General features: G+C 42.7%; 1 protein-coding gene across 5 annotated transcripts in view; it reads right to left on the reverse strand.

Moving 5' to 3' along the window:
* The window catches only part of COL4A6 (collagen type IV alpha 6 chain), a 293,638-nt gene that overhangs the window by 59,303 nt on the left and 217,006 nt on the right, over positions 1-17,329 (reverse strand). For 4 of the 5 annotated variants that reach the window (XM_015443981.4, XM_065537764.2, XM_005594329.5 and 1 more), the window contains exons 4-5: positions 6,624-6,758; positions 5,051-5,095 (exon numbers count right to left, since the gene is read on the reverse strand). In XM_015443981.4, coding sequence (XP_015299467.3) covers positions 5,051-5,095; positions 6,624-6,758 — 180 coding nt within the window. Of the gene's footprint in view, positions 1-5,050; positions 5,096-6,623; positions 6,759-7,248; positions 7,390-17,329 lie in introns of those variants that run through there. The other variant, XM_065537763.2, reaches the window with a different exon arrangement.

The raw sequence follows: 17,329 nt of genomic DNA on the forward strand, positions 1-17,329 counted from the left end.
GCTCTGCACGGGAAATGATGCTGGATTTTGGTTAATAGAGCAGAAGCAGTTCCCACAGCACCCCCTCTCCTGAAAGTTGCTTGGTCCAAAATAAGCAAGTCCTGCAAGAATCACATTTTCAATCTCATTTCATCATGCGCACACATCAGGCTACTGCTTCAGTTCAAAAACTGTATGTTTTCCTCTTCTCCGTACTAACTACTGAGGCAGTTGTTTTGCTTGGGAATTAGTAATCATTCTCATACAGTTCATCTGAATTCAATAATTTTCTAGAGTTGGGCTTCCTTGGTACATAGAGTCTACCCTTTTGTAGGTAATATATCTTTTTTAATCCATCGAAAGCCAATTGTGTGTTGGGCATGGAGCAAAGAGATGATCAGAAAGATCAGAAATGCAGACAGATCAAGAAAAGGTAGATTTCCCCCCTGCCGACGCAAACACTTTAAAAGCCAAGTATATACATTTGATGATTTGAGGGAAACATGCTATATGTTCAAAAATGAACTTTTCAAATTATTAGAGGAAACAACTTTTAATCAAATTCTTATAGAGGAAATATTCTATAGAATTCTGTTTCATTTTCATTGTTATTATAGTTGTAAGAGCTAGACACACTGTTAATACAAAAGTGTGAGTCTAGACAACCGGACTCATGGAATGCTAAGTCCAGAGGAATGCTCAATAACTTGTCTTTACAACAAAGTTGCTGCTATCTGTGCCTCTGCAGACTCAGGTGATGATTTTTAGTTGCATTGGGGAAGCTGATACAGCTTACTAAAGTTTGCAACTTTTTGTTATTAATTGGGATGGTTACTCTTGTTTGCCCTGACGATCTACACTCTATCTCCCTCAGATCTGTGTCCTGGGAGCCTGGCCTCTATGGACTGTACCACCTAGGCTCCCTTTCCCTCTGTCTTCCAGTTGTATTTGGCCACTGGGAGACACAGACTGGAGAGATCAAAGCAGGAAGAGAAAAGACACAGGTTATTTATTTCCCCCATGCTCTCCCTCCCTGGCTATATTCCAAGGAAATGGACAAATTTTTCCATAGTCTTAGTTCCTGTTCGGCAACAGCTATTTCATGGTTCCAGATCTCACTGGATTCCAATAATTACCATTCCATTTTTTTCCCTTTCAGGTCTAGGGGTAGCTTTGAGTTAGTCGTTCCACCATCCATTGTTGTTTCCCCTAATCTTTTCCACATCTGTTAAATATACCCTTCATTCAACTCTATTCAGTTAAACCCTTCAGGTGAAATGTCTATCTCTGGCTGGGATCCTGATCGCCACTATTATAAAATGTCCCAGCCAAACTTGCTAGGGGTTACCTCTCAGCTAGGTTACAGGGATAAATTGAGGCAAAACGACAGGCTGGCTAAGTACCAGGAGTCTTCCTTACTCCTGAGCCCTTGTTTCTGTTTCACACCAAAACCTTTGTCTGGATTCTTAACCTTTGGTATCCACATCTTTTACTTAGGCCTTATCTTTTTCTAGTTTTCTTGCCTGAACTCCTGATATTTCCTACCTGTAGGATTTCAGGGATACCTGTTTGCACTTTCCTACCTTAGCTGAATTCTCTGGAAATAAATCTCTGACCTCTGACTCAGATCTATCAGCGCCTTTTCACCCAGCTGATGCCAAGAAATGGGTAGACAAGGCATGTTTTGAGCCAGTTAGACTTGTGGCTCCAATCCCACTGTTTCCCTTCTCCAACTTGAGCCTCAGATCCCTTAACTGTCAAATGGTGATGAATAATACCTACCTTATAGAGTCATTGCCAGCATTAAAAGTGAATAATGCCTATTCCATTGGGTTATGGTTAAAATAAGTGAGACTAGGTTTACTAAGTAGGAGCTCAATAAACAATCTTCTCTCAGTCAAGTCAGCAAGGGTAAACCACAGGACTGAGCTCTACCTCCCCTCAGTTCTCAGAACCACAGAATTTCTGGCACATTGCCCTTTATTCTTATAGCTAATGATTTTACATATGTGTGTGCCAACCCTCCAAGAGTGTATACCTCTTTGAGGGAGGAAACCATAGTTCTGTATTGCCTCAAGGGACTGAGCACATGGAACAGGAGGATCTGTTGTATTCCAGAAAAGCCAAAACAATGTTCCTCAGAATCCAGTTTCAAAGGAAAAGTTTCCATTTGGTGAGTGGTATGTGTTCACTTTGAGGATATAAATCTCATGTGCTCATTTACAAGTCTCCAGGCAGGGAACTAGAGATTTGGGATTGACTCCATGGGGAAAGCTAAACATAAATTGTAAAGTGAAAATCTCTGCTCCCAACTGCTTTGAACTGAAAACATTTGATAAACACACATCTCTTGTGGATGCCAACGGGCCCAACTCACAGCTGGGATATCATTAAAAGCCACAGCCCTACTGTCCCTAGTCTATGTTGTTCTAATGTTGACAATTTTAGGAATGCTTGTTTGCTCACTCTCTAGCTTAGTTGCTGTGCCCTTTAGTGCAAAGACTTAGGTTATCATGAAGTGATGACTAACCCACTCATGTTGAAATTGTCTACATGACAGCAAAAATGGAGTTTTGAGACCAAAACTAGTGACACATATGTTAACAATCAGCTAATATTAAGAGGGGAAGCAGATCTGTGCAGTGATCCAGTTTAGTAAGATGTGTTAGGAAAGCTGTTGGTTTCAGCCAAATTGCTTAATATGTGTTACTGAAAGTAGAACAAAATAATCAGTCTGACTAGGCCTATGGTGTCTGTGTTTTTCTGTCTGAGGGAGCCCTGACAGTCTAAGAACTATTGCTAGGCACTAGAGGTTGGAGTCAACCTCCCCCGCAATACCTTTAGAGTGTTTACTCTATGCAGAGTTCAGTCATGGGCCTCTCAGGCTTCTGAGAGGAACAGAAGATATAATCTCTGTTTTCTAGGAGCTGGATGTGACTAGCACAAAAAAACTATCTATCATTAAGTCCCCTGGGGCTGTAGGTAGTGAGGCGCTGGAGTATTTGAGACAGGTACCAATGACTCCTGGGAGATTAGAGGTGGAAGGAAGAGGTAAGCACTGAACAGAAGATGTTTAACAAATATTTCTTGAGAGGCTGCAAGAGAGAGAAACAACAAGAAAGTGGGATTTTATGGAGTAATGAGGTTTGAAGCCTGCAGCTAGGGCAATCAGAAGTCAAAAGAAAACACATACAATTTTTGGTCAAGGAAAGGAAATATCAGGAGTTCGGGCAAGAAAACTAGAAAAGGATAAGGCCTAAGTAAAAGATGTGGACACCCCACAAGGGAGTGGGGACTTCTACTGGGAGCGGTAAGCTCATTTAGAGAGGTCTGAACAGCTGCAACTCATTCTGCCAAGCAATGAAGCCTTGAAGAGAAGTGATCCATTCCTGCAAGCTCTAGGGCTCTCTTAGCGACAGGCTGGAGGCAAGAGTATCCAGCTGGACTCTGGGGCAGTTTCCAGCTCAGAATTGGAAACAGCCTTAGCCTCCAGGATTCACTTCCTTCCAGCTCCCATTAAAACAAGACTGCAGGAGGAAGGGCATACTAAGACGGTAAGCTCCAAGTCCTCCACTCATCTCTGGCAAAGCCAGGTCCACAGAATGAATGAAAGAGGCTGCCTCCAGTTTGCTAGTTTCCCTTATCCAGTGGCTCCCAGAAGATACACATTCTGGGCGGAGACTCTGGCTAAAGGGGCCATAGGAACACAGCCAAAAGAAAATGCCAGGAGACATCATAAAAGGATGGCCAACCTCGTCTGCTTATTTTCCCAATGGTCTGTTTCTGGGCACTTTGCAGACACTGCAGTTGAATAAAATGCTGAAGTCTGATGGCCGACTTGTTGATACATGCAACAGATATGAGGTAAGTGAGCCTTCAGTTTTTCAAATTCATAAATGTCTACTAGATCAGAGGAGACAATGAATCAGATGATATTATCTTTCAGGGCAGAGCCACATGATTCCTCTGTATCCCCAAGGTTGAGTGCTAACATATAGCAGGAGCACATTAAATATCTACCAATTGGCGAAAAAAGATTTGAACCCCTTTTCCTGATACTAGATTATTATCGAGGATAACACAAAAGCTGTTAATCATAGGGTCTCCAAAAACCATGCTTTGATAAGGTTCAGAACAACCTCTGAGAGGCTGTTGGAAAGATAAAAGCAGGCTTTAGGACCTCCCACAAATGGAGGAGCTGCACTTTTTTTTTTTTTTTTTTCTGTTCTATATGTTGAGATTCTGTTCTTCTCTTAAACAAGATTGAAAACTGCTGCTGTAGACAAACATAGCCCAGACTATGGCTTAAATATATAGAGATGTGTCAAAGGGAAAAACTGAAAAAAGATAGCCAGTAAGTTCCAAATATTGTATTTTAAAGGCTGGTGCAATGTTACCATGGAATCACCAGCGGTGGGATAGGCGCAGATATAGGACGAAAATAGAGAAACTAAGATATTAGGCTGGATGGATGGAAAAAAGAATTGTCTGCAAGTTCCAAACCTTCCACTTATCTTGGGCAGAGCAGAGGTCCACAGGATAAATTTTGCAAGAGGCTGCCTCCAAGTGATCTTTGGAGTAGTCACTTTGTAAAAACTTTAAAGGAAAATTCACTCTGAAATGAGGTAAGGCTGAAGAGAACAAATTATGAAATGGAAGGTATCAAGATATCATGAAGGATTTTATCTTCTAATTTCATGTATCATCTTAATTTCCCTATATAAGGATTATATATGCTCTAATGTGGCTCTGTCTTTACACCTTAGAACCAGTTCCTCATCTCCAATCAAAGCTCTGCTCAACCCACAAGACTTAACTCGTGTTGTCTAAGATATTGATGTTATGGCTATACAGGTCCCTCCACTCTCCAATCATGCAACACAGGGCTGCTTGTGCCTGAATCCAAGGGCAATTGTGTGTGACCACTGCCCTTTAAACCTCACCACACATATCTCAACCCTTGTTCCTGAGCATGCTTGCATGAGACAGGACGTTGCTGAGGTCAAAGTGTCTGAAATATGAGGCAGAACCTAAAGGAGGATATGAAAAATTCATCTGTGGACACACTCACCGGAATCCCATTGATGCCAAGAAATCCAGGAACTCCCATGGGACCCTAAAAAAAGGAGTAGGGAGAGGAATGTAAGACACAATCCAACTGGTATTTGTTAGACTCAGTAGGTTTGTTTATGAGAGTCAATGGCCTACATTTTTAAGAAGTGTTTCATATCTCCCTCCCCATATTGTATACCCTTGATTCCCACTGCAGTTCCAAGTGACCATTTACCTTTACCTAAGGCCTTAGACAAGTCTTTGTTCCAAAACCAGCTCTTTTTTTTTTTAAGGGAGTATAGTCTAGGTTTAAAAATTATAGGCTCACTATTACCTGCTGCCATCTGGGGAAAACTAGAGGACCTTGAATGACCTAATCACAAGTTTCCCTCGCCATTATGCTTCTACAGATAAGGTCCCTAGCCGAACAACTTTCCTTATCAAGTGGACCAGGTGCAACTCCTGCTTATCCTGGAATAGCAGTTTCAATTTCTCGCTGGCCTAGTGGACTATTCAAACAAGCCAATTGCATCCACCTTCAGGAACCAGGGGCACCCTACCCTACTGATACTACAAAGTCTGCTTCGCACAGCCTTTTCTTCTAAACTCTGTTCCCAAGTGCTATCCCTGTGTGGCCCTATGTGGTGTGTGGTATCCTCTTCCCCTGAGCTGTGAGTATATGTGACTAACAAATTGCTGTCAATTTCATCTGTCCAGTGTCGGGTGTCATATCTTTAGTCATCCCCATGATCCTAGTGAGGGAATCCTTCCCTCACCAACGGGGTGAATAGAAGGTGATTAAAGTAGGCAGGGAACATAAACTGAGCTGCTGAACAGTCAGCCTGCCACCATGACATTATCACTCTCGTTTCTTGCAGCTCTATCCCTATATTTGTGGCCTAGATTGCTTCTAAGCACTCTGACCCCTTTCTTCCCAGTATCCTTGCTCGGATTCCTGATCTCGGCTGCCCAGGTGATTGGACTTCTGGCCCATGCACAGTTCAAACCCACCTGACTTCTTACCACAGTGAGCCCACTTGTTTAGCAAGCAGCTAATACATTTACTTTATGGTGTGCTTGCTATGGGAGTCCTTCCACAAGTGGGCTGAATCATTGGCAGGCCATCACTCATCCCATCTCTTATTAAAATATGCAGCCTGGGTGGGGCGCGGTGGCTCCTGACTGTAATGCCAGCACTTTGGGAGGCTGAGGGTGGATCACAAGGTCAGGAGTTCAAGACCAGCCTGGCCAACATGGTGAAACTCCATCTCTACTGAAAATACAAAAATTAGCTGGGCATGGTGGCAGGCACCTGCAATCCCAGCTACTTGGAAGGCAGAGACAGGAGAATCGTTTGAATCCAAGAAGCAGAGGTTGCAGTGAGCTGAGATCACACCATTGTACTCCAGCCTAGGCAACAGGGCGAGACTCCATCTCAAAAAAAAAAAAAAAAAAAAAAAAAGCAGAAATGCAGCCTGGCACGAAACTACTCAGGAATGACATCATAAATGAGCAGAACTGGGATGGAGAACTTCTGATCTTTACATTTGTGGCCCATGCATCAAAGAGAAATCAAGCTTTGCTGGTCTTACCTTATCTCCTTTGGGTCCATAAGGTCCCAGAAGGCCTGGGGAACCCCTTTCTCCTTTCAATCCCGATAAACCAGTAGAGCCAGTGAATCCTTGAGGACCTGATGGGCCTTGAATTCCAATTGGTCCAGGTCGCCCCTAAGGTGGACAGAAGGAGTGCAATTAGTCAATAGAGGACTTAGCATTAATACTTCTCATTTTCCCACACACAAAGAGCACTGTCATCACTTCACCGAATAATTTTGGCTAAGAGATCTGTGAGGCACGCCAAAGTTCCAGACACGGATCAGAAAAGGCTATTTTAGGGGCTGCTAAGCTTATTTGGATAGAACACATTTTATAAGCATATTTAATAAGATTCATGTGCACCAAGATCCTTCAACTTTGTACTTCTTAGGAAATTAGTTATTCAGGCTGGATAATATTGTCCTCTTCCTAGTTAATGCCAGGCCATCCATCAGATTGTCAAAATAGTGAAAGAACAGAACGCTGGAGAGCATCATGACATTTTTTAACTCACATCCAAATGGCCAACCATGTGCTTGCAGTGAAATCCAGAAATGGCTGTATCTAGAGAACATTGCCCCAGGGGGCCAGAGTGGGCCCAGAAACTTACAAGCTGACAAACCTGCAAGAGCTCATCTTTGTTGGCAGATCCCAGGACTCCATCACTGCACCTAGTAGCAGACATTCACAGGGAAAACACACATACACATGCACATATACACACATGAATTGCTTATTTGTTCTTTCTTCCTATCCCTCTCTCCTCTCCTCTCCAATCTGTAAAGTGTCGAATGTGTAAAATACAAGAAGCCTGAGAATATCTATTAAGTATCAATTATGACAGCAAGAGGGAACAGCCTGAGGATTTTAAATGCCCTGCTTATAAAATGTCTGTAACAATTAAGTCTGAGAGTTCAGGCTGACATTTTAAAGTGGACTCAGACTGAGCATTAACCCCAGTGGGTGCAACATAGGCAGGCTGGTCTATCATTTAGAACAAATCCCAGTAGGAACTGAATTGTCTTGGCAGAAGAATAAAAACCATTAGTAATATGCATTACCTCTCAGAGAACACAACACCGTATCAGGTAGAAAGTCCATTTTCATAAATGCTTCCCGTCTCCACCTCTTGGCCCCTTTACTAACTGTCCATAATTTCCTACAAATCTGTGAAAAACTTTGAAAAGCCCATTAAGCACGCCCTTTACTGTTCACCTTCAAGGTTTACTTTTTTAAAGGCTGAAAATGGGACAGATGCTTTATGCTGTGGCTACAGTTAAGTACTGGAGATGCAAGTGGCCACCAGCTGTGACGATCCTTTGGAGTATAATTTTGAGTGTCAATCAGGCCCACGAAGACCTACGACCCTCGCAAGGAAGTAAAAGACGCTCTGTCCAAGGAAATGCAGTTCTCTTGGGCACCACCTACCACTCAACCTTTTCCAATATCCAACATGTGGCCTACAAAAAATGATAGGTTGCAAACTGTTTAACAGGCTTCATTCTGGGAATGATGGGGGTAGAGTAAACTTTCACTTTTTAGGTTCCTACCTCCCATTGTTGGAACTTTGTTTACAGTGGTTCTGTTATTTATTATTATTGGGATTTTCATAAAATCAATAAATATGTGTGTATATGTGTATATGTGTGTATAATACATATTAATAATATAAAAAGAAAAAGAGCAGTACTTAAAAAATAGTGCTGGGGTGCTGTTGACAATGAGTAGGAGGTCAAAAGTGTGGGCCTACATTAATGATAGACTGGATAAAGAAAATGTGGCACATATATACCATGGAATACTATGCAGCTGTAAGAAAAATGAGTTCACATCCTTTACAGGGACATGGATGAAGCTGGAAACGATCATTCTCAGAAAACTAACACGGGAATAGAAAACCAAACACTGCATGTTCTCACTCATAAATGGGAGTTGAACAATGACAACATATGGGCACAGGGAGGGGAACACCACACATGGGGGCCTGTTGGGGGGTGGCGGGCAAGGGGAGGGATAGCACTGGGAGAAATACCTAATGTAGATGATGGGTTGATGGGTGCAACAAACCACCATGGTACACGTATACCTATGTAACAAACCTGCACGTCCTGCACATGTATCCCAGAACTGAAAGTATAATTAAAAAAAAAAAAAAAGAAAGAAAATGTGGGCCTAGTTTCAAGACTAATGCATACAAAATCACAGCAAACAGTACAAATTTGGAACAGAGCCTAAGTGCTGCGGGAACACAAAAAAAGAGTTGGCAATGGAGGGTTTGTGGAATGCTCACATTTTGCCCATGGCTGGGGGAAGTCATGGGCTGCATTGGAAAGGTTGACTGGAAAGGTTCCTGCTGAAGTGGGCCTGGAAAGTACCACAGAAAAGTTGAAGACTTGATGTGGCAGGACACAGGGAACCCTCAGAGGTTTGAGAACAGGGAGAGTTGGGAGAAGAGCGGTCTTTCATAGCTGAAAGTCATCAAGGAGCATTCAGGAGAACACGTGTATGTCAGAATGAGACCATGGCTGCCTGCCTGAGGCTGGGACAAGGGAGGCAGATAAGAACCAGCTGTTGAGGAGGAGGGAACTGCTTGATAGGAGAATGGAGGGTAGGATGGGCTTGCAGAGGCCATGTTATTACTAGCAGAGAGGATCCAGTCAGGGCACTGAATGCTTGACCCAAATCCAAGCCCTGCCAAAAGTTTTCCCACATCAAGGGAAGGAAGGGAAATCACTGAACAGCTACTGAGAGAGCAGGTTGTGATGTGGCCCAGTCCCATCCTGCTCACACCATTAGAGAGAAGAGTCCCAGCAGCACCCAGCATAGGCACAGGGACTGGCACCCTCTACCTCTGGTCCCTTACCTTTGCAAGCACATGGTAAGCAAGGGTAAACAAGGAGACTTAGGAGGTAGGCACCTCGAGGGCTAGACTTAACTGGAACTCCGATTCCATGCAGAAAAGGCAGGGTCCCACAGCCTGCTTCTTTACTCCTGGCTTGGTGGGCATGCAGAATTTCTTGACACCTGTGTTCCACCCAGAGAGCTGAAAGGAACTCTCCTAAAGAACTCACATATATTTTTAAAATTCCAATTCTTTTTCCAAATGGGAGTTTGAAAAGGCACCACCAGAGGAACGTGCACTTCTGGACTGGCCCCAGGTTCCGGCTTGGGTTGGTGGGCGTGCCAGCAGCCCAGCTTGAAACCTCTCACATTGAATCAAGGGCCAGAAGCAGGGCCTGTGGGAAGTTTCTAGGTTTCTGCTCGTCCAGAACTGTTTCCTCAATTTCCTCAGCATGGTGTGAGGCCCTTATGGAGCCTGCAGTCATAGGATATGAGACAAAAAGCCTTCCCATCCATGGATGTCCTTTCATACAGTGGCACAGAACACCGGGAACAAATGAAAGTGACTGAGAAAAAAAGAGGGAGACCCATTTCTTCTGCGGGTTGTTTTGTCATCCAGATACGCTTACTTTGTGCTTATAACTGTATGATCTTTTTTCCTCATCTCTAATGCACAGGATTTCTGCCTCATTACCCATACAGCTAAAGCTTAATATTAACTAAATCAGTGGTGAATTCCTTTCCTTTCCCATCCGACACTATAAGCGACATTTTTCATAATGGCCAGCAGAGGTCAGTGTGAGAACATAGAGACTACAGATAAGCAGGTGGGTGGGTGGGCCTCTCCCTCTACAGAGAAAAAGAAATCAAACCAGTGTCAGAGAAGTCACAGAATGTTCGAGCAGGAAAGGCCCTTAGAGACCATTCAATCCAGGCTTTATTTTATACATGGGGCGGGTGGGGGGGGGGGGGCGAAAAAGGCCGAGAGAAGAGGAAGGACTTGTTTAGGTCACATGGCTAGTACGAACGGCATGGAACTAAACAGACTGCCTGCAGCCAGTATGTGGCTGTTTCCCTGTTTGCCAGTGGCAGATGTCTTAGGGGGTCCTTGAGGCTGCCCCTCCACTACCCTGGGTCCGCCCCTGGGACTGTCCCCATCAGTAGGCTGCAGCAGCCAGATGCTCACACATTATTTCTTTCTTCCTAACCCTGGTCATTTCACAGAACCAATCTGACACACCATCACTGTTTGGACAGCTAGCAGAATTTCAATGGGCTTGGACTAATGCCTTGCCCTGATACATGTCATTTATTTTGGCAAACAGACCCAGACAGGGCAGAAGGAACTCCTCCAATTCTTTCCAATGAGCTCTCCTGCTTCCATCTGCTCAGGATTTTAAATATGCACATCAGGGTCTAATTCTCAAGGGAATGAGTTGGGACTTGTGCTTAAGGCCAGGAACTGCAGGTCTGCAACCACAGCCCAGGCTGGCTGCCTCCTGCCAACCACAGTGAGTTGGGATCAGTGTGCAGTTTAAGGTGACCTATAAAATAGTAGACATATGTAGAAATATCATCGACGAATCTTAAAAGCATATGCCTCACACTAGATTGGACAGTGAAACTGGTAAAGGAGGCTGACTTTTCATAAGTTAGTCCCTTTCTGCCTTTTTATACCTCCCTTAAGGTTCCAGTGTTCTTCTCCCATAAAATTAACATTTGTTCCTGAGGAAGAATCTGAAACTCACTCCCACCGAGGCGTTAATGACTGACAACTTAGAGCTTTGCTTTTCCCAGGGGGATTTGTAAAGCAAAGCATTAAGCTAGGGGATGCAAATGGTATTTATGAAGTAGGGAAGGGAGAAGGGTGTGCACAGGCCTTCCTAAGGATCCAGTTGTATTGTAGAAGGTGGTACGGTGCTGTTAGGTACACTTTACGTGAAGTCTCCTTACTGCCAATTAACAGTTATGTGACCTTGGGCAAGGGACATTACCATCTTGAATATCAAGGGCTGAAGTGTAATAATAGCTCTTACCTAGGATTATTGTCAGCATTTAAATGAGTTAATACATATAAAACACCTGGCAGATAGAATGAAAGCATCAGTTCCCTTTTTCCTTTAGGCATCATTTATGGCAAAATGGAGAGTTTATAGGGTTGGGCACTCAATGCTCCTTCCCTTAAGTTTCAGTTGGAGATGCACAGACATCATTGAGCAACCCTCTTTGGGGGCAGAGATGTGTGCTTGGGAATAGATGAGCATGTATGCCAGCACCCCACATCTGTGAGAGCATTTCTCCTTTTACATAGCACTGGTGTCCTGGTTCTCCTGGGCACTTGGCTTCTCAGTGTTTATTTTTCCTCCTAAAGGGTCTTAATCTGCATACTGATGACTCCCAAATCTGAACCTCCAGCCCATATTTCTCTTCTGACTATGCCAGATCCTTATAGTCAATGACTTATAAGAGATCTATTCAAATAGATATTCCAACTCAAACCCAACATGCCCCAAACTGAATCACATTGGCTTCTCCTCAACCCCATTCTCCAAACCAGCTCCCTTTTTCTGAGTTAATGGAGTTAACTCAATAAATTGCACCATTCATAAAGTTGATCAAGCCAGAAACTCAGGGGTCCTCCATGACCCTTCTATTCCCTCACCTCCCACATCCGATCCATTAGCAAGTACTGTGAATTCTACCTGCAAAATTTAACGCAAACCTGTTCATTGATCTCTAGCCCCATGGTCTTAGTTCAAGTCTTTCTCATCTCTCGCCTGGAGTGTTGCCACAGCCTGCCAAATTGCCTGTGACCTCCAATCTTGCATTACTCTCTCCGAACCTCTTATCCCAGGGCCTTTTTATGTGCTTTTGTATATGGCTCTGCTCTCCTGGCTACCTCTTCTATATCTTTTGGCTCTAACCAAGATATCAGCTTCTCCAGGGAGTTTTCTATGATTACCCCCACCCAACTGTGTGGGCTAGATTGCCTGTTTATGTGTCTATACCTCCCAACAGACTGAACTCCTTGAGGACAGGGCTTATGTCTTACTCTTTACTGAATCACCTGTGCTCAGCATTATGCATGGTACTCAGTGGGCATCAGTAAATGTTTGCTGAGTGGAGAAATGATTGAATGGACATACACACTGAGAAGCCAGTGGCCCAGGTACATCAGTGTCTTGTTTGGAAGTCTATATAGTGTTGAGGAAAAATGTCAAACTCTGTAAAATATTTGAAGAGATTTATTCTGAGCCAAATATGAGTGACTAATGGCCCATGAAACAGCCCTTGGGAGATCCTGAGAACATGTGGCTGGTGGTCAGGCCACAGCTTGGTTTTGTACATTTTAGGGAGACATGAGATATCAATCAACACATGTAAGATGTACATTGGTTCAGTCTGGAAGGCTGGGACAACTGGAAGCCTGGGGCAAGATGGGGGGCTTTCAAGTCATAGGTGGAATCAAAGATTTTCTGATTAGCAATTTGTTGAAAGAGTTATTATCAATAGAAGAGAATGTCTGGGTTATAATAAGGGGTTGTGGAAACCAAGGATATATCGTAATAGATGAAGCCACCAGGTAGCAGGCTTCGGAGAGAATAGACGGTAAATATTTCTTATCAGACTTAAAGAGTCTGTTCTATCAGTAACTCCAAAAGGGAGGAGAGTATAATGAGGCATGTCTGGTTCCCTGTTCCCATCATGGACTGAACTAGTTTTCCAGGTTATCTTTGGAAAGCCCCAGGCCAAGAGGACGGATCCATTCAGATGGTTGTGGGGGCCTTAGAATTTTAACTTTAATTGATAATAGTTGCAACAAAGTGCAATCAGGAAACATGTGATCACAGAATCACCAAAAAGAGAGCTGTATAAGACTCAGGAATTGATCCAGTTCAGGATGGAGAAGTTGAAGGGCAGAAAGAGAAAGGGATTTACCCAAGTACATACAACATCAACTGTAGACTTTTAAAACAATACCTTTTAGAGCCTTTGAAAACAGAAATGGTCTAAATCTAATGTAGTTTCTGGGCATTCTTTGTTCTCTGAGATCTCTCAGTGAAATGACTTTGATTCTCATTCTGAATGGAATTTATCCATTCAACAATGATTTATTCAGCACTTACTCTGTGCCAGGCACAGGGGTTAAGATGTCAGGTAAGACAGAGTTTCTACATTCATGAAACTTACAGTTATGTTATCCCTTGAAAGCAGATGACACATGACCCATCACTAACCTAATTAAACACTTTTCATCTCATGCTGAGTTTTGTGCTTGGCAAGTATGAACATATATGTAGGGGGTGAGAAGGCAATACACAAAAGAAACACACTGCATTGCCCATGCCCTCAAGCAACATTTAAGCTTGTTGGGGGAGATAAGGCCATATCACAAAAAGTATTGGAGATAAGGTCATTGTATTAAAGGAAAGAGATTTAATTGACTCACAGTTCAGCATTGTTAGAGAGGCCTCAGGAAACTTATAATCATGGCAGAAGGGGAAGCAAACATGTCCTTCTTCACATGGTGGCAGCAAAGAGAGGTACAGAGTGAAGGGTGGGGGAAGCCCCTTATAAAACCATCAGATCTCATGAGAACTCACTCATCATCAAGAAAACAGCATGGAGGTAACCGCCACTATGATTCAATTACCTCCCATTGGGTCCCTCCCATGACACGTGGGGATTATGGGAACTACAGTTCAAGATGAGATTTGGGTGGGAATACAGCCAAATCATACCAGTCATATGCAATGCATTTTTAAAAATTATACGGTATATATCACAAATCCAAGAGGAATTAAGAGATGTGTGAGTTGACAAGGGAGCAGAGGAGCAAAGAAAGACCCAACAAACTGTTAGTGAATACATTCTAAATATGAAGAACAACATGTTCATGGGAATCAGCGAATTCTGTAAGCGAGGGCCAGTCAGAATCCTGGATCTGGCTGGAGCAGAGGTGAGATCACAGAGAATCAGTAAGAAAGGGCAATAGAGGATAACCTACAAAAATTTATAGATGCTGAGGTGCTTAATCTGGTACATTAGCATGTTTTGTTTTAAACTTTAGTTTGGCTTCCAGTTTTGTTCAGAATTTAGTGAAGTGACATGATGTGCTAGCTAAGTGTACAGGGTTCAGAGTTCAAAAGTCTAGGATTCAGATTCCCTCTTCACCACTGTAAGACTTTGGGACAAATGGCATCTTCAAATTTCCTCAGCTGTCAAGTGAGGATAATATCAGTGTCTACTTCATAGGGTAATTATGAAGCTTAAATAAGAAAATTCAAGTAGATCATTATTTTCGCTCCTTAGCATGCATCAGACTTACCCAGAGGTGATTAAAACACAGATTGCTGGGCTCCAGCTCCAGAGTTTCAGATTCAGTAGTTCTGGCTGGGTCTAAAAATTTGCATTTCTAACAAGTTCTCAGGTGGTGCTGACTCTACAGGATCAAAGACTACACTTGGAGAATCCCTGTTGTAAATCATTTAGCATTGCACCTTGCATATATTAAATGTGCAATAAAAGTTATTTGTTGTTATTGATGTACTATTATTTAGCAAATGATTATGGCTTGTGCAGGTTTGGAGTTCACAATCTCTGAAAGGCCCTCAGCATTCCTTTATCACTATGGCTTAGGGCACCTCTCCTTCTTCCTCATTATGACACACCACAAGAGGAAAGGAGTGGATGGGGTAACAAGACTGGAGACAGGGAACCCCATAAGGGGGCTATGACCTCCTGAAGAGAAATAATGGTGACCTGGACTAGGTTCATGGCAGTGGAGACAGGGAAAAGGCAGATTTGAGAGATATTTCAGAGGCTAAAAACTATAAGGACTTAGTGCCATATTGGAACTGACGAGTAAAACAGAGGAAAGTGCAAATGATGACTCCAGTGTTTCTTGATTGGGCAACTGAGTGGATCTCTTTGATGACATGAGAGAACTTAGAGGAAGAAGAGTCTTGGGCGGAAGATGAGGAATTCACCTTTGGACAGGTGGAATTTAAGATGCCTGGGCGAACATCTAGGGAGATGTTTAGCACATTTTTCCCACAAAACAGGAAGATTTGAGGAAACAGAGTGAGGTTTGTTCACCACTATATCGCCGGAGAGGCAGCATTTGGTGTGCAGTAGACACACAAAACATAATTTTGGGGAAAATGCATAATTATGAAATGAATGAAAATAGAGAATTAGATGTGCACTTGGGAATCTTTGAGAAGGCCACTTCCAAGTCTCATTTGCTAGGAGCAAAATGGAATTAAAAGAATGTCACTATCCTAAAATACTCCTTGTGGCCTTTTGAGAAGGGGGAGCAGAGACCCTTGACCTCCAGCCTAGGAACAAAGTGGCTTGATTTTTACAATTTGTCCTTACTTTACAACTGAAATTCTCATTTCAGCTAGTGGGTGGGGGAAATGCAAGAACTTAACAAACTTTACCTCAGTAGCTAGGGATCCTTCTCCCAGCAATGGAAAGATACTAATAATAACACTCCCATAAGCAGAATACTTAAATTTCACAGCAGTTTTCTTTTCACCATTCCTTTGGATCGTCACAATACATCTGCAAGGCAGGTGAAGGGCACCAAGCTGCAAAGCAGTTAGCCAACAGGGCTGGCTAATGTCACACAGCTGCTCAGTGGAAGCGTTACATCAGAGCCTCCCAGTCAAATGTGTGCTCTCTCTGTTGAAACAAACGAAGATGAGTATCCATAAAGCCATACACTTCACTCTCCTAGTAACAGCACTAATGAACTAGCATTGCCTGCCGAAGTAAATAAAAAAGAAAGAATGCTGGGGATGTAGAATGTGTCTAGCATATGGCAGGTAAAGACTCATATCATGCAGATATACAGACCTATTTTGTGGCCCAAGAAGCTTTGAATCAGCTTGATAATCTTAACATCATCTACAATTCGCCAACAAGAGCAGTGACCCTTTCCATCTACATACATACATACATACATGCATACATACATAATACATACATACATAGTGATCAATGTCTTGCAAAGACAATTTTCAGGTCTGCCACAGCTAATAAATAGTATCAGAGTCTCCCCCTCAACACTCAAATGGAATCACATTTCTTTTCTATTTCTTCAGCTATAACCAGCGTTTGAAGCAGCCGGCCCAGGCATGAAGACATGCATCTACATGTTTTGTTTTCAAAGATACATACACCCATTCCACTGGTTATTGTCAGCATGTTGAAATTTTTAGGAAGACATATTCCAGACTGATAAAGTTAACTCTTGCTAGGCAAGACTTTGCATCCACTTCTTCTCCCTGTTTACTCATATTTCTCTTCTAAAACATAATAATAACTTTCTTTTACCAAGAGTTTATAAAGTGCTATTCCTTAAATTCACCTCCTTTAATCTTTTAACAGCCCCAACAGGTGGGTATGAATCTCATTTTACAGATGAGGAAACTCAAATGCAGAGAGATTAAGGAACTTGCCTGAGATCACACAGCAAGCAACTGGTGAAGCCAATTTGCTGATACCAAAGGCTTTGTTTCTTCCACCAAGCTACACTGTCTCTGCATTGAATGATGCTCTGAATGCAGAGACACAAACTCATGAACAGGAGCAGTAAGAGCTACACTGTGGAGAAAATATTGTTATTTTCATTGATACAAAAGCAATTTTATCTCAATTTACCCACACTTTTCACTGGAATAGGTACTCTTTAATAGAAATGTACTGATATAATTAATAAATTAAGAAATAAGATGCACTTCAAGGAATGGCACTCCCTAGAACTTAAAAGATGGGGGATTTCTTCTGGTTCCACAATTAAAGTGGCCTTCTTACCTGTCAGTGGGTAATGGTTAGTTTATCTAGGATCTGGT

This window comes from Macaca fascicularis, chromosome X, assembly GCF_037993035.2.
Source record: "Macaca fascicularis isolate 582-1 chromosome X, T2T-MFA8v1.1".
Classification (NCBI taxonomy): Eukaryota; Metazoa; Chordata; class Mammalia; order Primates; family Cercopithecidae; genus Macaca; species Macaca fascicularis.